Raw genomic sequence first — 23,047 nt, 5'->3', positions numbered from 1 at the left:
GACTATCTACCCTTCCGGAAATCACTAAAAACCCATCTGTTCAAGCAAGCCCCTACCCAAGTGACCCAAACTAATCCTTTGAACCCATCTACCCAACATATATCCAGGAGACAACGACAATGACCCAGACTACATCTCCCACTACTACTACTTAACATTTCTAGAGCGCTACTAGGGTTACGCAGTGCTGTACAAATTAACAAAGAAGGATGGTCCCTGCTCAAAGGAGCTTACAATCTAAACGACGAAATGTCAAGTTGGTGCAGTCTAGATTCCTTGAGTAGTGGTGGTTAGGTGCCGAAGGCGACATTGAAGAGGTGGGCTTTGAGCAATGATTTGAAGATGGGTAGGGAGGGGGCCTGGCGTATGGGCTTAGGGAGATTGTTCTACGCATGGGGTGAGGCGAGGCAGAAAGAGCGGAGCCTGGAGTTGGCGGTGGTGGAGAAGGGTACTGAAAGGAGGGATTTGTCTTGAGAGCGGAGTTTACGGGTAGGAATGTAAGGGGAGATGAGGGTAGAGAGGTAAGGAGAGGCTGCAGATCGAGTGCATTTGTAGGTTAGTAGGAGAAGCTTGAACTGTATGCGGTACCTGATCGGAAGCCAGTGAAGTGACTTGAGGAGAGGGGTGATATGAGTACATCGGTCCAGGCGGAAGATAAGACGTGCAGCAGAGATCTGAATGGACTGAAGGGGGATAGATGGCTAAGCGGGAGGCCAGTGAGGAGTAGGTTGCAATAGTCAAGGCGAGAGGTAATGAGAGAGTGGATGAGAGTTCGAGTGGTGTGCTCAGAGAGGAAAGGGCGAATTTTGCTAATGTTATAGAGGAAGAAGCGACAGGTCTTGGCTATCTGCTGGATATGCGCAGAGAAGGAGAGGGAGGAGTCGAAGATGACACCGAGGTTGCGGGCAGATGAGACGGGGACAATGAGGGTGTTATCAACTGAGATAGAGAGCGGAGGGAGAGGAGAAGTGGGTTTGAGTGGGAAGACAAGAAGTTCGGTCTTGGCCATGTTCAGTTTCAGGTGGCAGTTGGACATCCAGGCAGCAATGTTGGATAAGCAGGCCGATACTTTGGGAGACTACATCTCCACCAAATTTCCCTATGCTCACCCCGTGTCCCATCCCCCCTCCCGCCGCCTCTACCCCTCCTCCAATGCTCACCTACCCCTTGCTCTTAACTCTCCTACTCCCTTCACCCGTGCACATCTCTACCTACCTATCTCTTTTATTACTCTGTTATAACTATCTTATAATTTTCTCTTTCAATACTCTGTAATCCATATTATTATGTAAGCCGCATTGAACCTGCTCTGAGTGGGAAAGCGTGGGGTACAAATGTAATAAATAAATAATATTTCCCCTTAAATAGAGATTTCAGTGAGGGAAGCAGAAGCTGCTTAGGACCCTACGCGCGCCCAACATGCGCCAATTTTGTGTTACCGCCCTGCCACTGCGTGCCCTTTCAGTCATTTCATTTTTGACGTGCATCCGCTATGCGCGCCGGAAAATATTTTTATTTTCTGGTGTTTGGGCGGTAATTTGCATTTTACACGTGTAGACCGTTACCGCCTGGTTACCGTGTGAGACCTTAGCGCTAGGTCAATGGCTGGCGGTAAGGTCTCAGACCCAAAACGAACATGCAGCAATTTTCATTTTGTCATATGTCCATTTTTACAAGTGCGCTGATAAATGATTCTGCGCGCGCCCAAAATATGCGTCTACACTACTGCAGGCCATTTTTCATCATGCCTTTGTAAAAGGGCCCCTGAAATGGGAAGATGGACGATGCCCAAGAGAGAGATCCTGGGTTAAGTACATAAGTAAGCATTGCCACACTGGGACAGACCAAAGGTCCATCAAGCCCAGCATCCTGTTTCCAACAGTGGCCAATCCAGGTCTCAAATACCTGGCAAGATCCCCAAAAAAGTACAAACCATTCTATACTGCTTATCCCAGAAATAGTGGAATTTCCCCAAGTCCATTTAATAATGGTCTATGGATTTTTCCTTTAGGAAGCCGTCCAGACCTTTTTAAAACCCCGCTAAGCTAACCACCTTTACCACATTCTCTGGTAACGAATTCCAGAGTTTAATTACATGTTGAGTGAAGAAAACTTTTCTCCAATTTGTATTAAATTTACTACTTTGTAGCTTCATCGCATGCCCCCCTAGTCCTAGTATTTTTAGAGAGTAAATAAATGATTCACGCCCTTATTCTCTGGCTGGCCTCCTGTCCTGTCCAAGAGAAAGATTAGCACTCATAAAGCAGGTTTGTGCCCGGGAGATGCTCTGAGGCTCTTCACCCTCCACAGGTACTGTTTTGGCTGCCTGGTTGCTGTTGTGGTCTGAAGGATGCATTGGATACAGTTTCCGGGGATTTTGTTTTTCAGATGTGTTGACTGGGAAATTTAGTTATAACCAAATGACTTGTTTTCATCTAACGTCCAGGGCCATGTGGAACTGCCAGAGGCACTAAGGGAGTCGTAGACGATTTTTAAGGAGACTTTCAGCATACAGCTGTGCCACTTGCCCCCCGACCCTTCTAGAAGAATACCTTAGTTATAGTAGTGATACTGTGCAGTCTCTGGATCCAAGATGTGGCCAAATTTTCCCCTTCTCCAAAGTGTCCAGTATCTCCCTACTTCCTACTTCTCTCCGCTTGTCCTCCACATGACCAGCACTCATGCACCTAGGGAGTAGAAACCCACGAGAGACATATGTGTTAGGCGGTGAGAGTCTGATATGTACTGAGGGGGAGAGCGATCTTAGGGTGATAGTATCCAAGGATCTGAAGGCGACGAAACAGTGTGACAAGGCGGTGGTCGTAGCGAGAAGGTTGCTAGGCTGTATAGAGAGAGGTGTGATCAGCAGAAGAAAGGAAGTGTTGATGCCCCTGTACAAGTCGTTGGTGAGGCCCCACCTGGAGTATTGTGTTCAGTTTTGGAGGCCGTACTTTGCGAAGGATGTTAAAAAAATGGAAGCGGTGCAATGAAAAGCTACGAGAATGGTATGGGATTTGCGTTCCAAGATGTATGAGCAGAGACTTGCTAACCTGAACATGTATACCCTGGAGGAAAGGACGAACAGGGGTGATATGATACAGACGTTCAAATACTTGAAAGGTATTAATCCGCAAAAAAATCTTTTCCGGAGATGGGAAGGCGGTAGAACGAGAGGGCATGAAATGAGATTGAAGGGGGGCAGACTCAAGAAAAATGTCAGGAAGTATTTTTTCACGGAGAGAGTAGTGGATGCTTGGAATGCCCTCCCGCGGGAGGTGGTGGAGAAGAAAACGGTAACGGAATTCAAACATGCGTGGGATATACATAAAAGAATCCTGTGCAGAAGGAATGGATCCTCAGAAGCTTAGCCGAAATTGGGTGGCGGAGCCAGTGGTGGGAAGAGGGGTTGGTTGTTGGGAGGTGAAGATAGTGGTGGGCAGACTTATACGGTCTGTGCCCTGAATAAGACAGGTATAAATCAAGGTAAGGTATACACATGAGTTTATCTTGTTGGGCAGACTGGATGGACCGTGCAGGTCTTTTTCTGCCGTCATCTACTATGTTATGTTTTCACTGCTGTTGCACTGCCCCTTCAAGTTTGCTCTGGCCAGCATGGAGCCTGTTGTGTCCTCCCCCCTCTTAACGTCTTATTTGGAGGGGCTGGGATATGACAGGCCTGGGCCACATGGGTGCTCAAGGCCTCTTGCCAAGCGCAGCTCAGCCACTGACTTCTGCCCTGTCAGTGCTATCATAGTAACATAGTAGATGACGGCAGAAAAAGGCCTGCACAGTCCATCTAGTCTGCCCAACAAGATAAACTCATATGTGCTACTTCTTGTGTATACCTTACCTTGATTTGTATCTGCCATTTTCAGGACACAGACCGTAGAAGTCTTGCCCAGAACTAGCCCCACCACCCAAACACCAGCCCCACCTCCCAATCTCGGCTAAGATCCTGAGGATCCATTCCATCTTGACAGGATTCCTTTATGTTTATCCCATGCATGCTTGAATTCCACCTCCCGCGGGACGGCATTCCAAGTATCTACCACTCTCTCCGTGAAAAAATACTTCCTGACATTCTTCTTGAGTCTGCCCCCCTTCCTCCAAACTATTCCTCCCTATGTGGTTGCCTAGTCCTAAAGGTCGGTCTGGCCCTGACCCTAACACCTTTCTTCTTTTGCCACCCTTATGTTCCATTTTGTTTACTTTGCTTTTGATCATTGTTTTTCTTGATCTTATGTCCTGGTGTTTACCATACGCTTCCATTCTTTGCCTCTCACATACATACTCCTTGCGCCTTCCCTCATCTTACATTAAGGTACCTCACATCTTCCTCTCTCCTCCTCCTCTCTCTCACACACAGCTTCATCCTTCCTCCCTTCCTCCACCTTTTCTCCATCCCTCCCTCATCTCTCTTTCCCCACTGTCCTCTCCAACACTCAGCCCTTCGTTTCACCCTCCACCACCTTTGCCCCCTCATTTCTCTTCTTTCCGGTCCTCCTCTACCTCCTCCCTCATTTGCTTTTCCTCCTCCTCCCCGTGGCTGCTGCTGTTACTTTCTCTTCCCTCCTCCATTCCACCCTCCTGTTCTACTCATCCTCTCCATTCAATCCCCTTGTCTAGCATCTGCATCCTATCTGTTATCTCTTTCTCAATATTTATTTATTTTATAGCATTTATACCCCCGCTCTTTCCTGCTCAATAGCAGGTTCAGTGCAGCTTACAAGGTGTGGTACAAAGTATCACAGAGATAACACGAAGTATGGTACAAAGTATCAAAAGATGATCAGTTAAAAGAGTAGGACAATAGGAAGAGGTGTGGGGGAGAGGATAGGAGTATGGGTAGTGCTAGTGGTGTGGATTAAGTTTGAGAATTAAGTTGGCTTGTTTGAAGAGGTAAGTTTTCAGCAGCTTTCGGAAGGGTAGGTGTTCATTGGTTGTTCGGCTGTGTCGAGGTATTGCGTTCCAGAGTTGGCTGCCTATAACGGAGAAGTTGGACGCATAGTAGGTTTTGTATTTGAGGCCTTTGCAATTGGGAAGATGGAGATTGAGATAAGTACGAGAAGATTTGGACCCGTTCCTGGCTGGAAGATCGATCGAGTTGGTCATGTAGCTTGGAGATTCGCCATGGAGGATCTTGTGGATCCTTTGAAGTTTATGCGTTCCTTGATAGGGAGCCAGTGAAGTTTTTCACGAAGTGGTGTTGCACTTTCAAATCGTGATTTGCCAAAAATGAGTCTGGCTGCTGTGTTTTGGGCGGTTTGGAGTTTTTTCATGATTTGGGCTTTGCAACCGATGAAGATGCTGTTGCAGTAGTCGGCATGGGTGAGCACTGTGGATTGTACTAGGTTGCGGAAAGTTTTCTGTGGGAGGAATGGTTTTACTCTTTTCAGTACCCCCACATCATGTTGAACATCATCTTCTTCCCTTCTGTTACCCTCCCTACCAGCACCTGCCCTTGCATCTTTTACCAACTGTCCTGTATTTGTCCCCCTGCCTCAGTATCTGCCAATGAGGAATGAGCTCCAGAAGACCACTCAGATCTGACACTGGGCTCCTTCCTTAGGATGCTCCCTCACTGACCCAGTAAAAGAAACCAGCCACATGGCCTCGCATATTTCACAAGTGGTAGTGTACCAATCCCCACGCTGCTGGTTATGACAGCCTATCTGTACTGTGGCTGCTGACTTCAGTTTCCTATATCATCTTTGCTAGATCCTCTGAATGAGAAAATTCAAAGCTCCTGGGGCTGGTACGTCCTGCCTGCCAACCTCATCCATAGTGAGATCAGAAAATAGAAAGTATTGGCCCTCGAGAATAAAAACAGCTTTGAATATTCTCTACAGAAGTGAAAATATAAACAAATTAAGAAAAGTCAAGGGCTGACAGATTTCAATTAATTTTTTCATTGAATATTGTTCTCTCAGTAGTGGGATATATTTAGGGACGTGGGGCTCGTGGAGATTAGCTCCAATAATAGCGTTGGTGCTCACTTAAATATTGAGCAAAGTGTGATCTCTTGGAGACCAGTCAAGCTTGGTAGCATTGAGGTCCAATTGGATAAAAGTAGTCATTTAGACATCGGTTGGGAGAGCAATACTCAAGTACCAACTGGGCAGTGCCGTAGCGAGGGCGGCTGACACCCGGGGCGGGTCACTGCTGCGCACCCCCCCTCCCCGGGTGCAGCACGGCACACCCCCCCCCCCCTCGGCGCGCATTCTTACCACTACCATAGGAAAAGGGGCGAGCGGGAGGACCGGTCCGCCCCGAGTGCACGCCGCTGGGAGCTGCTTCGGCTCCTGGTTCCCTGCTCTCTCTGCCCCGGAACAGGAAGTAACCTGTTCCGGGGCAGAGGGAGCAGGGAACCAATGGAGCTGACATCCCCCCCCCCCCCCCAGCGGCGTGCACCCCAGGCGGACCGCCCCACCCCCCCACCCCTTCCTACACCACTGCAACTGGGAAATAGAATAAGGAATTAGATTTAAACCAGTGGTTCCCGTAATTTAGATTATGGTATACTAGCAATGACAACACAATGAGGCATATTTTCAAAGCACTTTGGGAGGCTAAGTTCCATAGGTTTCTATGGAACTTTGGGAGGCTAAGTGCTTTGAAAATATGCCTCTATATGTACTAGAATATTATAATTGGTAGTGAAGGGTAAGGCAAAGTTGTAACATACAGATGAGTAAGAAAGTAGGAGGAATTAGAAAGTAAGGTGATTGATTTGAAGAAAGTTGCACGTGAGGTCAGAGAGAGGGTTAAATATTATCTCAGCTAGGGTAGGAGTGGATAAACATGTCCCGCTGAAGTATGTGCAGCCCGAGTCAATCCTTGTGTGTGTGTGAGACGAACAAGTTAGTTTTATTTATTTATTGCACTTCTATCCCACATTTTCCCACCTATTTGCAGGCTCAATGTGGCTTACAAAGACCTGTTATGGCATCGCCATTTCAGGGTACAAAAAATCCAATTGGTGTTACAAAGATATTAAGGATTACAAGTCGATATAATCAGCAGTTATATAGAAGGACAGTTAGAATAAGGGTGGAGTGTTGAAATGTTGTAGTTAGTAATGGATTTTCGTGGTAGGCTTTATTGAAGAGATATGTTTTCAAAGATTTGCCATTTAGAAGGGAACTTTTAAAAGATTGTGGCTCTCGGTTCCGAAACTGGAGGCTTCACAGCTAGAAAAGCCTTCCTATGCATTTGAATTTGCCAGGCCCCGTCTAGAAACAGATACATGTTTTGAACGCAGAACATTAACATTGTTTCTTATGAAAAAAAAAAACACTTTCATGATGGACTTCTTTTGATTCTCTGCCTGAAAAGTCACGACAAGAGTGTTGTCCTAAGAAGGTTCCTTAAAAGCAGAAATGTCATCTGTAGATAGAATAAAACCTCTTTACAATAACTTTCTCAGGTACTGAGTATAGGGAAAATTCAAATCCTTGCAATTTCTTGCACAGTCTTTAACAGAGGGATGTTACCACAGACTGTAGTGTCTGATGCAGATGATCAGAAGCTCCGCTCTTTTCCAAACAGCGATGTAGAATTAGCACCGGAACAGCCCGGGGCATTAAGGACCCTATGATCGGAGCTAATAGCATGCAAATTTAGATGTGGTATTAGCTCTGATCTAGGTCTGTGGGAAGATTGTGCCTGGCCATGTCAAAAAAAAAAAAAAAGCCCAGACCTGTCAAACAGCAGATGAGGTTTGACAGGTCCGGAATTTTTTCCCCAAACGCAAGGACCTCCAGGCCCCCCCACAAGCACTAAAAAGACTTGGTGGTCGAGTGGGGCCGCTAGCCCCCAGCCTAGGGTTACCATATGTCCGGATTTACCCGGACATGTCCTCTTTTTGAGGACATGTCCGGGCAACCGGACGGGTTTTGCCACTCTGCCCGTTTGTCCGGATTTCTGGACAAACGGGCAGGCTGGTGGGCAGACAAACGGGCAGATTGCTAGCCTCCCCTCCCCTTACTTACTACTACCCTGGTGGTCTAGTGACCTCTTCCGCCTTCGGGCAGGAAAGAGCCCCCCTCTTTCCTGCCCAGAGCGCTGCCCTGCATGCTTCCTTCCTGTTGCTGATCTCGGCGCCGATTCAAAATGGCCACCGAGAGTTGAAGTGACCTTGCGAGATTTCAACTCTCGGTGGCCATTTTGAATCGGCGCTGAAATCAGCATCAGGAAAGATGAATGCAGGGCAGCGCTCCGGCCAGGAAAGAGGGAGCTACCAGGGTAGTAGTAAGGTAAGGGGAGGGGGGGGGTGACGGGGTGTGTGACAGGGGGGAGGGGAAAATGTGACAGGGGCGGAGTGAGGGCATGAAAGGGGTGGGGGGGGGTGTGAAATGGGGCGGGGCATGTGTCCTCCTTTTTGGAGGACAAAATATGGTAACCCTACCCCATCCCCAACACTAACAAGAACCCTGGTGGTCCAGTGGGATCGCTAGCCCTCCACACCCGCTCTGGCACCTTCCATGGCCTACCTCGGAGGAGGGAGGGACTAGCACTCTCTCCCTTCTCTGCAGGCACCTCCTCAAAATGGCTACCTCATTAATTAAAAAATAACAAACCTATCATAATACACCACAACAGTACCCTTTAAACTTAAGCTGAAAAATGACCAAAAATACACATATTATCAGTTCCGAGGATAGAAGGGCCTGCCCAAGTTAAACTTATCTGACAGGAAATCTTCCAATTGTCCAAAGAACTCACCCAGTCCGTTGAAATGAAGAGCCCCCACTTGTAAATTCTATACCCCGACAAGGGCCCCCTTGTTTCGTGTCCTGCTTCAGGAGGAGGAACTTGACCAGTATTGAATATCCAGTTCAACAAAAGTAACCAATATTCACCGCTGGCCGGTTAAGTTTGAACCAGCCAAGATAGGCCTGGTATTCACGTGACTAAATATGGCTGCCAAACTCGTGCTGAAAATCGGTGGATAGACAGTTATATTGCATAATAATAACCGGCTATCAGCTATCCGTAAATTTTCAGCGGGTCAAGGCCCCGGCCATGTCCCACTGAAAATTAGTGGATAGCCGGTTATGGGGAATTTAACCGACCAGGTGCCAATTCGGGCAAGTTAAATGCATTTGAATATCGGGGGGGGGGGGGGGGGGGGGAGCGGAGGGAGAAGGCTGGTATTTTTGCATGGTGCTCTTTCAGCTGTAAGCAGCAGCTGTATTATCTTTAAATGTATGTAAGATTAAGAAATCATTTCTTGGGTGTAGGGGGTATATTATTCTATAACTGTGAACACCCTTTCCTTGGTTGCAGGTTGTCCATGGAAGAGCGGGCCGTGAAAACACCCGGAGATGCCGCTGTTTGGTCTTAACTGTGGAAAGAAAAGGCCAGTAGGTAAGTTTCTGTGGTCACAGGCACTGATTCGCCGTCCTATCAAATTCTTTTCTCTGAGGGGGTGCTTAGGAATGCTTGCTGTTGGGTTCAGTAAGAGTTGATCGTGGGTGCGGGTAGCATCCATAGATGTTTGCCATCAGTTGGTGTACCATCCGTATTAGTTGGTATAGTGGACCACGGGTGGCAGTGGTAGGAACTGAGCTGTGTCTCAGGGTTAGCTGGAGAATCTTTTTGCCTTAAATCCAATCAAATACTTAATTTCACAGGTCAATGTACTGACAGTGAGCAGAGTCTTTTAGTAGTAAATAAACATCAGGTATAGTTGCTCTTTGTCTTCAGAACTCACATTATGAACATGAGTAAAGGGGGTTAGCTTAGCGGGGTTTTAAAAAAGGTCTGGACGGCTTCCTAAAGGAAAAATCCATAGACCATTATTAAATTGACTTGGGGAAAATCCACTGCTTATTTCTGGGATAAGCAGCATAAAATGTATTGAACTTTTTCGGTATCTTGCCTGATATGTGTGAGCTGGATTGGCCGCGGTTGGAAACAGGATGCTGGGCTTGATGGACCTTTGGTCTGTCCCAGTGTGGCAGTACTTATGTGCTTATGAGTTACCGTATTGGGTCAGGCCCAGTATCCTGTTTCCAACAGTGGCCAATCCAGGTCACAAGAACCTGACAGAGTCCCAAAAAAGTACAATACATTTTATGCTACTTATCCAAGAAATAAGCAGTGGATTTTCTCCAAGTCCATTTTAATAATGGTCTACAGAAGGAAAATAGCCTAATGTCTTGTAGAGCAATGTTAGATGTACGCAGTGCTGTACACATTATATACAGGTTCTTTCTCTGACCCTAGGGGGTTCACAATCTAACTTTTTGTACCTCGGCCAATGGAGAGTTAAGTGACTTGCCCAAGGTCACAAGGAGCTGCAGTGGGAATTGAACCCAGGCCTCCAGGGTCAAAGCCCACTGCACTAACCATTAGGGTACTCCTCCACTCTAAGACGTGGGGGATTCATATCAAGGTATGGGGCAAGGTGGGGTTCTGAGAGCTCTAAACCTCCTTTTAAACTGATAAATTATGGTTTATGTTGGGGGGGGGCACTGAACTGGTCTGCACAGGGCCCTGCAATTACTAAGACCAGCCCTGCTTTACAGTTGGCAGCACTGACCATGGGTCGCCACTGCACCAGCCAATGCATAAAAACCAAGCATGTGCCGGGGAGAGGGGGTTGGCGCAGCTGGAGCCTATGGACAGTGCTGCATGTGGGAAAGAGGAACCCGAATCATAGCTATGACATGCAAGGTTCCACGTTAGGAGTCACCAACCACGAAAGGGATCTAGGTGTCGTCGTTGATGATACGTTGAAACCTTTTCTGCTCAGTGTGCTGCGGCGGCTAAGAAAGCAAATAGAATGTTAGGTATTATTAGGAAAGGAATGGAAAGCAAAAATGAGGACGTTATAATGCCTTTGTATCGCTCCATGGTGCGACCGCACCTCAAATATTGTGTTCAATTCTGGTCGCCGTATCTCAAAAAAGATATAGTGGAATTAGAAAAGGTGCAGAGAAGGGCGGCGAAAATGATAAAGGGGATGGGACGACTTCCCTATGAGGAAAGGCTAAACCGGCTAGGGCTCTTCAGCTTGGAGAAAAGGTGGCTGAGGGCAGATATGATAGAGGTCTATAAAATAACGAATGGAGTGGAACGGGTAGATGTGAAGTGTCTGTTTACGCTTTCCAAAAATACTAGGACTAGGGGGCATGCGATGAAGCTACAAAGTAGTAAATTTAAAACGAATCGGAGAAAATATTTCTTCACTCAACATGCAATTCAACTCTGGAATTTGTTGCCAGAAAATGTGGTAAAGGCGGTTAGCTTAGCAGAGTTTAAAAAAAGGTTTAGCTGGCTTCCTAAAGGAAAAGTCCATAGAAAATTATTAAATTGAACTTGGGGAAAATCCACTATTTCTGGGATAAGCAGCATAAAATGTTTTGCACATTTTGGGGGGAACTTGCCAGGTATTTGTGACCTGGATTGGCCACTGTTGGCTTGATTTGTCCTTTGGTCTGGCCCAGTATGGCAATACTTATATGTACTTTTGTACTAAGTGCTGAGCATAGAGGAGTGTTCTACAAGGGTTCTACAATTTTAGGTGGACCTTAGCCCAAGTGGGTGGGCCCAGACCTACCAGTAGCTGCACCACTGAAGGATAACAGATACAGAAAAGAACAGGTTACATTATCGAGTAAAACTGGACCTGCTGGATTTAAATCTTTGTTCAGCTGTAAAACATCATGGCTAAATGAGAACATAAGTGAAAAGTTCTCTCTGTTCATACGTATATTTGTCTCTGCAATGCTGGCATTGTAGAGCTGATAACCAGAGTACAAGGTATTGCCTCATAAACACTGAATTGATCAGATAACACTGGTTTAACAATTACTGGCTGGCTGGCTTTTACCAAATAGGAGAGCTGATAAGAGAGACTGTACAATTTCTGCCCTCCAGACCTTTCCCAAACTTTCCTGAATCAGCATTCAGGAAAGCCATGTTATATATTAATTAGAAGGAGCTGGAGATGTAGGCCCTATTCCGGGAGAGTGTGGTTTGGCAGGTGTAGTCCCTTACGTAATGCAGTTACAGAAGTTACAATAATCCTGCAAAGTGGGATATAATTAACTACTACTACTACTTAACTACTACTTAACTAAACTCTAGAATTAATTACCACCTAATGTGGTAAAAGCAGTTAGCTTAGCAGGGTTTAAAAAAGGTTTGGATAACTTGTAAAAGAAAACTCCGTAAACCACTATTAAGATGGACTTGGGGAAAATTCATTACTTATTTCTAGGATAAGCAGCATAACATGTTTTGTACTATTTTGAGTTACTACTACTACTATTTAGCATTTCTATAGCGCTACAAGGCGTACGCAGCGCTGCACAAATATAGAAGAAAGACAGTCCCTGCTCAAAGAGCTTACAATCTAATAGACAAAAAATAAATAAAGTAAGCAAATCAAATCAATTAATGTGAATGTGAAGGAAGAGAGGAGGGTAGTAGTAGTAGTAACTCCAGACTCTGTTCCTTCTATCTTGCTGCACCATATGCCTGGAATAAACTTCCTGAGCCGGTACGCCAAGCCTCATCTCTGGCCATCTTCAAATCTAAGCTAAAAACCCACCTCTTCGATGCTGCTTTTAACTCCTAAACCTAACCCTTCCACTGTCCCCTATCTCTGATATGTCCAGTCTATCCTATCCCTTATCCCTTACTTGTCATGTCTGTCTGTCATAATTGGATTGTAAGCTCTATCGAGCAGGGACTGTCTCTCCATGTTCAAGTGTGAAGCGCTGCGTACGTCCGGTAGCGCTATAGAAATGATAAGTAGTAGTAGTACTAAATACCAGGTACTTGTAACCTGGATTGGCCGCTGTTGGATCAGTCCATGAAAAGACACCAGTCCCTTAAAAGGCCTCATTACTTCAACTCTTCTGCTGTTAGACAAGGCCACAAATTGGCAGCGGATGTTCCAGTCACTGGCAGAGAGGTCTAAGGGGAAGTTCAGAAGCCATAATTTAACAGCTTGAGAGGCTCTGAGGAAACAGACCGGAAAGTGCCTTCTCCTTTTGCAAGACAGTTCGACCTTTCACTTGTTCACAAACACTTCTGGTCAACGTTTCCACATAAAGAAACACAATACAGAGTTCAAACCAGAACTGAGCCGCCCGGGTTGGGATGTTTCAAGCTCCGCTAGTAGGTTTAAATCCAGATCTGCCAAAGCACAGAAATTGATGTTCGTGTGCCGGTTACGTAAGGCATAAGAACATATGAACAGCCAGACTGGGTCAGGCCAGAGGCTCATCTAGCCCAGTGTCCTTTTTCCAACAGTGGCCAAAGTCCACAAAACCAAACCCAAAGGTAGAAGCAGAGGCGTAGGAAGGTCCGCCCCGGGTGCACGCTGCTGGGGGGGGGGTGTCGTCTCCGTTGGTTCCTTGCTCCCTCTGCCCCGGAACAGGTTACTTCCTGTTCCGGGGCAGAAAGAGCAAGGAACCAATGGAGCCGACGCAGCTCCCAGCGACGTGGACTCGGGGGCGGATCGGCCCTCCCGCCCGCCCCTCGCTTCTAAACGAAGTAAGAATGCGCTCCGGGGTAGGGTGCGCGCCGGAGGGGGGGAGCGTGCCGAGGGGGGGGGCGCCATGCTGCACCCGGGGAGGGGGGGGTGCGCAGCAGCGACCCGCCCCGGGTGTCAGCCGCCCTCGCTACGGCACTGGGTAGAAGTAACAAAGAAAAACAACTCCAAAACTCTACGTGTAGTCCAAACAGCAAACCAAGAAGTAGGGCTGGACCAAGAAATCTTCACAGCCAGGAGTCAATAAAAACACCTTTTCTTCTCACCACACAGGCGTATTGGCATCCGACTGATCACCAGGGCCGCCGAGAGACTGGGCCAGGCCAGGGACAAGGCCGCCCCCGGGGGCCCACCTCCACCCGCCACCGGGCCCTCTCTCCGCCACCGGGCCCTCTGCACAGATCTTAAGCGCTTCACCTTCGAAAGCGCAGCAAGCAAGCGGCAGACCACTCCTTCCTTCCGTGTCCCACCCTCGCGGTTTACGTCAGGCGAGGGCGGGACACGGAAGGAAGGAGTGGTCTGCCGCTGCTTGCTGTGCTTTCGAAGGTGAGGCGCTTAAATTCAATGCCAGGGAGCGACGGAGGGCGGACGGGCCGGACTGCGATGGCGGCGCCGGGCCCCCTCCCGGAGGCCCGGGCCCGGGGAATTTTGCCCCCCCCCTGTCCCCCCCTCTCAGCGGCCCTGCTGATCACAACTACACTCGAACGGTTTGCTAATCGACAAGTGTATCATTCTGCACCAGTGGCGTAGCCACAGATAGGCCAGGGCCCACCCACTTTGGACTCAGGCCCACCCAAAATTGTGACACTCTTGCTGTGGCTGGTGGGGATCCCCAAACCTTGCCAGCTGAAGATTTTCTCCTTGGGCACCAGCGCTCTTCCAAATGTCAGCCAGCGGCACTTGCCTGGAGACCGGCCCTTCTGCACATGCTCAGTTTACGCACATGCATAAGCGCTGAGCATGCACGACAAGCCGGTAGCAGCATCAGTTTGAGGCAAGTGCTGGCTGCTCGAGGAGGAGGAGGAAATCTTCAGGAAGCAGGGTTTGGGGATCCCCGCCTGCTCAAGTATTTACTATTTGGGGTCTGTGGGCAGGGAAGGGTGTAGAGAGGAGCAAACCAGAGGGGGATTGGGGGGATGTGAATTCCATGCCCACCCATCTTGGGCTCAGGCCCACCCAAATTTGACCATCTGACTACGCCCCTGCACCCTTTTTTTGTGATTCTCTATAATAAGAGTGTTAGACCCCTGATGCAGACGGTCTTTCCATCAAAACACAGCCCTGTGTCGGGGAGGAGTAGCCTAATGGAGAGTGCAGCAGGTGACGATCCCGACAACCTGGGTTCAATTCCCAATGCAGCTCCTTGTGACCTTGGGCAAGTCACTTAACCCTCCATTGTCCCTGGTACAAAAACTTAGGGGAAAGGTAGTAGTAGTGAGGGTCAGAATCCTCTGCCCCCTTTTTTATGGATGGGGAATTTGCGACCCGAGGGAGGGGTGGTGGCACCAGTAACATGCTACTACTACTTATCATTTCTATAGCGCTACTAGACGTACGCAGCGCTGTACACATGAACATGAAGAGAGAGTCCCTGCTCGACAGAGCTTACAATCTAGTTAGGCCAGACAAACAGGACAAACAAGAGATAAGGGAATATTAAAGTGAGGATGATAAAATAGGGGTTCTGAACAAGTGAATAAGGGTTAGGAGTTAAAAGCAGCATCAAAAAGGTGGGCTTTTAGCTTAGATTTGAAGACGGCCAGAGATGGAGCTTGACGTACCGGCTCAGGAAGTCTATTCCAGGCATATGGTGCAGCAAGATAAAAGGAACGGAGTCTGGAGTTAGCGGTGGAGGAGAAGGGTGCAGATAAGAGAGATTTACCCAGTGAACGGAGTTCCCGGGGAGGAATGTAGGGAGAGATGAGAGTGGAGAGGTACTGAGGAGCTGCAGAGTGAATGCACTTATAGGTCATTAAGAGGAGTTTGAACTGTATGCGGAAACGGATAGGAAGCCAGTGAAGTGACTTGAGGAGAGGGCTAATATGAGCATAACGACACTGGCGGAATATTAGTCGTGCAGCAGAATTTTGAACAGATTGAAGAGGAGAGAGATGGCTAAGTGGGAGACCTGTGAGAAGCAAGTTGCAATAGTCTAAGCGAGAGGTGATAAGAGTGTGGATGAGGGTTCTGGTAGTGTGCTCAGAAAGGAATGGGCAAATTTTTCTGATACTATAGAGAAAGAAAGAACAGGTTTTAGCAGTCTGCTGAATATGTGCAGAGAAGGAGAGGGAGGAGTCGAAGATGACCCCAAGGTTACGAGCTGATGAGACAGGAAGGATGAGAGTGTTATCCACAGAAATAGAGAATGGGGGAGGAGGAGAGGTTGGTTTAGGGGGAAAGATGAGAAGCTCAGTCTTGGTCATGTTTAGTTTCAGATGGCACTGAGACATCCAGGCAGCAATATCAGACAGGCAGGCTGATGCTTTGGCCTGGATTTCGGCTGAGATTTCTGGTGTGGAGAGGTAGATCTGGGAGTCATCAGGTAAAGATGATACTGAAAACCATGGGATGAGATCAGAGTACCAAGGGAAGAAGTATAGATAGAGAAGAGTAGAGGTCCCAGGACAGAACCCTGAGGTACACCAACTGACAGTGGGATAGAAGTGGAGGAGGATCCACCAGAGTATACACTAAAACTACGATAGGAGAGATGAGAAGAAAACCAGGAAAGAACAGAGCCCTGAAATCCAAGTGAGGACAGCGTATCAAGGATCTGAAAAGGGGGCGTAACGATGGGAGGGACATGGGTGGATCAGGGCGTTCACTTAAGATGCTGGGATTTACTACTACTACTACTACTACTTATCATTTCTAAAGCGCTACTAGACATACGCAGCGCTGTACACTTGAACATGAAGAGACAGTCCCTGCTCGACAGAGCTTACAATCTAATTAGGACAGACAAACAGGACAAACAAGAGCTAAGGGAATATTAAAGTGAGGATGATAAAATAAGGGTTCTGAACAAGTGAATAAGGGTTAGGAGTTAAAAGCAGCATCAAAAAGGTGGGCTTTTAGCTTAGATTTGAAGACGGCCAGAGATGGAGCTTGACGTACCGGCTCAGGAAGTCTATTCCAGGCATATGGTGCAGCAAGATAAAAGGAACGGAGTCTGGAGTTAGCAGTGGAGGAGAAGGGTGCAGATAAGAGAGATTTTTCCCAGTGAACGGAGTTACATGGGAGGAATGTAGGGATAGATGAGAGGTACTGAGGAGCTGCAGAGTGAATGCACTTATAGGTCAATAAAAGGAGTTTGAACTGTATGCCAAAACGGATAGGAAGACAGTGAAGTGACTTGAGGAGAGGGCTAATATGAGCGTAACGACCCTGGCGGAATATTAGTCGTGCAGCAGAATTTTGAACAGATTGAAGAGGAGAGAGATGGCTAAGTGGGAGACCTGTGAGAAGAAAGTTGCAATAGTCTAAGCGAGAGGTGATAAGAGTGTAGATGAGGGTTCTGGTATTGTGCTCAGAAAGGAAAGGGCGAATTTTGCTGATATTATAGAGAAAGAAACAACAGGTTTTAGCAGTCTGCTGAATATGTGCAGAGGAGGAGAGGGAGGAGTCGAAGATGACCCCAAGGTTACGAGCTGATGAGACAGGAAGGATGAGAGTGTTATCCACAGAAATAGAGAATGGGGGAGGAGGAGAGGTTGGTTTAGGGGGAAAGATGAGAAGCTCAGTCTTGGTCATGTTTAGTTTCAGATGGCGCTGAGACATCCAGGGAGCAATGTCAGACAGGCAGGCTGATACTTTGGCCTGGATTTCGGCTGAGATTTCTGGTGTGGAGAGGTAGATCTGGGAGTCATCAGCGTAAAGATGATACTGAAAACCATGGGATGAGATCAGAGTACCAAGGGAAGAAGTATAGATAGAGAAGAGTAGAGGTCCCAGGACAGAACCCTGAGGTACACCAACTGACAGTGGGATAGAAGTGGAGGAGGATCCACCAGAGTATACACTAAAACTACGATAGGAGAGATGAGAAGAAAACCAGGAAAGAACAGAGCCCTGAAATCCAAGTGAGGACAGCGTATCAAGGATCTGAAAAGGGGGCGTAACGATGGGAGGGACATGGGTGGATCAGGGCGTTCACTTAAGATGCTGGGATTTACTACTACTACTACTACTACTTATCATTTCTAAAGCGCTACTAGACATACGCAGCGCTGTACACTTGAACATGAAGAGACAGTCCCTGCTCGACAGAGCTTACAATCTAATTAGGACAGACAAACAGGACAAACAAGAGCTAAGGGAATATTAAAGTGAGGATGATAAAATAAGGGTTCTGAACAAGTGAATAAGGGTTAGGAGTTAAAAGCAGCATCAAAAAGGTGGGCTTTTAGCTTAGATTTGAAGACGGCCAGAGATGGAGCTTGACGTACCGGCTCAGGAAGTCTATTCCAGGCATATGGTGCAGCAAGATAAAAGGAACGGAGTCTGGAGTTAGCAGTGGAGGAGAAGGGTGCAGATAAGAGAGATTTTTCCCAGTGAACGGAGTTACATGGGAGGAATGTAGGGATAGATGAGAGGTACTGAGGAGCTGCAGAGTGAATGCACTTATAGGTCAATAAAAGGAGTTTGAACTGTATGCCAAAACGGATAGGAAGACAGTGAAGTGACTTGAGGAGAGGGCTAATATGAGCGTAACGACCCTGGCGGAATATTAGTCGTGCAGCAGAATTTTGAACAGATTGAAGAGGAGAGAGATGGCTAAGTGGGAGACCTGTGAGAAGAAAGTTGCAATAGTCTAAGCGAGAGGTGATAAGAGTGTAGATGAGGGTTCTGGTATTGTGCTCAGAAAGGAAAGGGCGAATTTTGCTGATATTATAGAGAAAGAAACAACAGGTTTTAGCAGTCTGCTGAATATGTGCAGAGGAGGAGAGGGAGGAGTCGAAGATGACCCCAAGGTTACGAGCTGATGAGACAGGAAGGATGAGAGTGTTATCCACAGAAATAGAGAATGGGGGAGGAGGAGAGGTTGGTTTAGGGGGAAAGATGAGAAGCTCAGTCTTGGTCATGTTTAGTTTCAGATGGCGCTGAGACATCCAGGGAGCAATGTCAGACAGGCAGGCTGATACTTTGGCCTGGATTTCGGCTGAGATTTCTGGTGTGGAGAGGTAGATCTGGGAGTCATCAGCGTAAAGATGATACTGAAAACCATGGGATGAGATCAGAGTACCAAGGGAAGAAGTATAGATAGAGAAGAGTAGAGGTCCCAGGACAGAACCCTGAGGTACACCAACTGACAGTGGGATAGAAGTGGAGGAGGATCCACCAGAGTATACACTAAAACTACGATAGGAGAGATGAGAAGAAAACCAGGAAAGAACAGAGCCCTGAAATCCAAGTGAGGACAGCGTATCAATGAGCAGGCTGTGATCAACAGTGTCAAAAGCAGCAGATGGATCAAGAAGGACAAATGAAGAAAACGTTTCAATAGTGTTCAATTTATCATCTAAACAGTTTTATCGGAAGCTCAACCTCTGGTGTTGTCATTGAGATTGTCATTTGTTCCGACACAGATGTGTGATGCTTTCAATTCAAGAGTTGCACTGTATAGATTTTTTTTTTTTTTCGGAAATTGCGTTTACATTTACATTTTACAGATACAGAGAGTGTGATGGGGGGGGGGAATCAGACTTCATTTTTTTCAGAAATACCGGTTACCATCAGTACGGGTCCCTCCGGGACCAATAGATCCAGTGGTGGATGCTTTTATTTATTTATTTATTGCATTTGTATCCCACATTTTCCCACCTATTTGCGGGTTCAGTGTGGCTTACAATACGTTGTGAATGATGGAGGTACAGTTTGTTACATTATGAAGAGTTATAGGAGACAAATTCAGTAAAATCATCTTTGGGGCATAGAAAATGTGGGGTGTGACATTGGGGAATGGTAGGGTGAACAGATAATAGCAGGAGAGCGTTAGGGTATAACAATTTATCTGTGGGTTGATTGTGAATGTGAGGAGAGTACGGGGGAAGAGAATTCAGAAGGGAGTGTATTCTATTAGTGTGCATGGAAATCATGTGTTTTGATCCTTGCAGTAAGTTTTTTTCAAAGAGATAGGTCTTCAGTCGTTTGCGGAAGTTTGCAGTGGGTCCTGCATGAGTTGAGTAAGTTGGAAAATATGAGGGGCAGAGACCACTTTAATTTGAGTAGAGCGCATAAGAGAGCACTGGAGCAGTTGCAACATGATCAGACTGTTGTAATTAGTGGGGCGGATAAGGGAGGTGGGGTGGTAGTCAGGAGGCTTGGAGACAACTCTCTGATGAAACGTGTTATGTACGGCTGGATCAAGATCCTACAGCCCAGTACCAATGTACGATTTTGAAGTGTTTTCGGAGGCTAATAAACAGGGAGTTTTATTATTTATTTATTGCATTTGTATCCCACATTTTCCCACCTCTTTGCAGGCTCAATGTGGCTTACAATACATCATGAATGGTGGAAATATATTAGAAAATATACATTTAGTGTAACAGAAGGCTCTTAAGCAGCATGATAACGATCAAACCTATTGGTAGTATAACAAGCAGACATTGTAAGACAGTTCTGAATAAGTGTGGAGGAGTTGTGTATATTCACAATGGTTGATCTTTGTGGTAAGCCTGGTTAAACAGATGGGTCTTCAGTAGTTTGCCCGTCTCATCTTCCGCCAGGGTCGCTTTACTCATACTACCCCTCTCCTCAAGACCCTTCACTGGCTCCCTATCCGTTTTCGCATCCTGTTCAAACTTCTTCTACTAACCTATAAATGTACTCACTCTGCTGCTCCCCAGTATCTCTCCACACTCGTCCTTCCCTACACCCCTTCCCGTGCACTCCGCTCCACGGATAAATCCTTCTTATCTGTTCCCTTCTCCACTACTGCCAACTCCAGACTTCGCGCCTTCTGTCTCGCTGCACCCTACGCCTGGAATAAACTTCCTGAGCCCCTACGTCTTGCCCCATCCTTGGCCACCTTTAAATCTAGACTGAAAGCCCACCTCTTCAACATTGCTTTTGACTGAGCTCCTATGTCTTGCCCCATCCTCTACACATCCTCTACCTTTCTTTCCGAGCACTCTACCAAAACCCTCATCCACACCCTTGTCACCTCTCGTTTAGACAACTGCAATCTGCTTTTTGCTGGCCTCCCACTTAGTCACCTCTCCCCTCTCCAGTCGGTTCAAAACTCTGCTGCCCGTCGCATCTTCCACCAGGGTTGCTTTACTCATACTACCCCTCTCCTCAAGACCCTTCACTGGCTCCCTATCCGTTTTCGCATCCTGTTCAAACTTCGTCTACTAACCTATAAATGTACTCACTCTGCTGCTCCCCAGTATCTCTCCACACTCGTCCTTCCCTACACCCCTTCCCGTGCACTCCGCTCCATGGATAAATCCTTCTTATCTGTTCCCTTCTCCACTATTGCCAACTCCAGACTTCGCGCCTTCTGTCTCGCTGCACCCTACGCCTGGAATAAACTTCCTGAGCCCCTACGTCTTGCCCCATCCTTGGCCACCTTTAAATCTAGACTGAAAGCCCACCTCTTTAACATTGCTTTTGACTCGTAACCACTTGTAACCACTCGCCTCCACCTACCCTCCTCTCTTCCTTCCCGTTCACATTAATTGATTTGATTTGCTTACTTTATTTATTTTTTGTCTATTAGATTGTAAGCTCTTTGAGCAGGGACTGTCTTTCTTCTATGTTTGTGCAGCACTGCGTACGCTTTGTAGCGCTATAGAAATGCTAAATAGTACTAGTAGTAGTAGTAGTTGTCTCCTAGCCTCCTGACAGTACTCTTGAATATCCTGCACTACCACCCCACGGCAAAAGAAACCAGACAAAAACACTCCAAACAAAACAAGCTCCCGACATAAAAGTCCCTGACAAAATAGACTCCCGACAAAAGGGCCTGATGAAATAGATTTATTTTTGAATGGTACGAATTTGAAGGGTACAAAGAAGTGGAGGAGCCATAAATTACTGAGAAAGTCCACGGCTTGTCACTTGAAAGTCCTGGCACCTGCCTACGGCTTGACTTCACTATCCACACTTGGTATCTAGTGAGAATCTTAAATCTGCTTGAAAACATAACCCAGCTTGATTAAGAGTCTATTTTGTCTTGGGTTGTTTTGTTGTGGGGTTTTTTTGGGAGGTTTTTTTTTGTCATGGTCTGTTTTGGTTTTAGTCTGTTTTGTTGGGGTTTTTTGTCGTCTTTTTTTTTTTTTTTGTATGGTCTATTATGTCGGGGTGCCCCATCCCACCTCCCTTATCCGCCCGACTAACTACAATATTTATTTATTTAGATTTTGCTCACACCTTTTTCAGTAGTAGCTCAAGGTGAGTTACATTCAGGTACACGGGATATTTCTCTGTCCCAGGAGGGCTCACAACCTAAGTTTGTACCTGAGGCAATGGAGGGTTAAGTGACTTGCCCAAGATCACAAGGAGCAGCAGTGGGATTTGAACTGGCCACCCCTGGATTGCAAGACTGGTGCTCTAGCCACTAGGCCACTCCTCCACTAGCAACATTTGATCTAGAATCTCAAATAGTAGCAACATTCCAGAATCTCAAAAAGTGGCAGCATTCCATGTAGAATCTTCAATAGTAGCAACATTCCATATATTTATTTAGATTTTGCTCACACCTTTTTCAGTAGTAGCTCAAGGTGAGTTACATTCAGGTACTCTGGATATTTCTCTGTCCCAGGAGGGCTCACAATCTAAGTTTGTACCTGAGGCAATGGAGGGTTAAGTGACTTGCCCAAGATCACAAGGAGAAGCAGTGGGATTTGAACCAGCCACCTCTGGATTGCAAGACCGGTGCTCTAACCACTAGGCTACTCCTCCACTAGCAACATTTGATCTAGAATCTCAAATAGTAGCAACATTCCATGTAGAATCTTCAATAGTAGCAACATTCCATATATTTATTTATTTAGATTTTGCTCACACCTTTTTCACTTTTTCAGTAGTAGCTTAAGGTGAGTTACATTCAGGTACTCTGGATATTTCTCTGTCCCAGGAGGGCTCACAATCTAAGTTTGTACCTGAGGCAATGGAGGGTTAAGTGACTTGCCCAAGATCACAAGGAGCAGCAGTGGGATTTGAACCAGCCATCTCTGGATTGCAAGACCGGTGCTCTAACCACTAGGCTACTCCTCCACTAGCAACATTCCATGTAGAATCTCAAATAGTAGCAACAGAATCTCAAATAGTAGCAACGTTCAATGTTCCACTGCTCTAACCACTAGGCCATTCCTCCAGACTAGTCCAGATTATTGTCCCTGAACTATTGTCCAGGGACAATAGTCTGATCATGTTGCAACTGCTCCAGTGCTCTCTTATGTGTTCTACTCAAATTAAAGTGGTCTCTGCCCCTCATATTTTCCAACTTACTCAACTCATGCAGGACCCACTGCTGAAAATTGAAGACTGTCATGTGCAAAGAATCCCGCGGGGGTTACGCTTGTATAA

General features: G+C 46.8%; 1 protein-coding gene across 2 annotated transcripts in view; it reads left to right on the top strand.

The window, feature by feature from the left end:
- LOC115462800 (phospholipid-transporting ATPase ID-like) overlaps window positions 1-23,047 on the top strand; it is a 258,559-nt gene that overhangs the window by 58,369 nt on the left and 177,143 nt on the right. For both annotated transcript variants that reach the window (XM_030192816.1, XM_030192815.1), the window contains exon 2: window positions 9,289-9,369. In XM_030192816.1, coding sequence (XP_030048676.1) covers window positions 9,327-9,369 — 43 coding nt within the window. In that variant the 5' untranslated portion in view covers window positions 9,289-9,326. The remainder of the gene's footprint in view (window positions 1-9,288; window positions 9,370-23,047) is intronic.

The sequence above is a fragment of the Microcaecilia unicolor genome, chromosome 2, assembly GCF_901765095.1.
Source record: "Microcaecilia unicolor chromosome 2, aMicUni1.1, whole genome shotgun sequence".
Taxonomy (NCBI): domain Eukaryota; kingdom Metazoa; phylum Chordata; class Amphibia; order Gymnophiona; family Siphonopidae; genus Microcaecilia; species Microcaecilia unicolor.
Note: the sequence above shows the minus strand (reverse complement) of the source record. Positions and strands in the feature narration are given on the sequence as shown.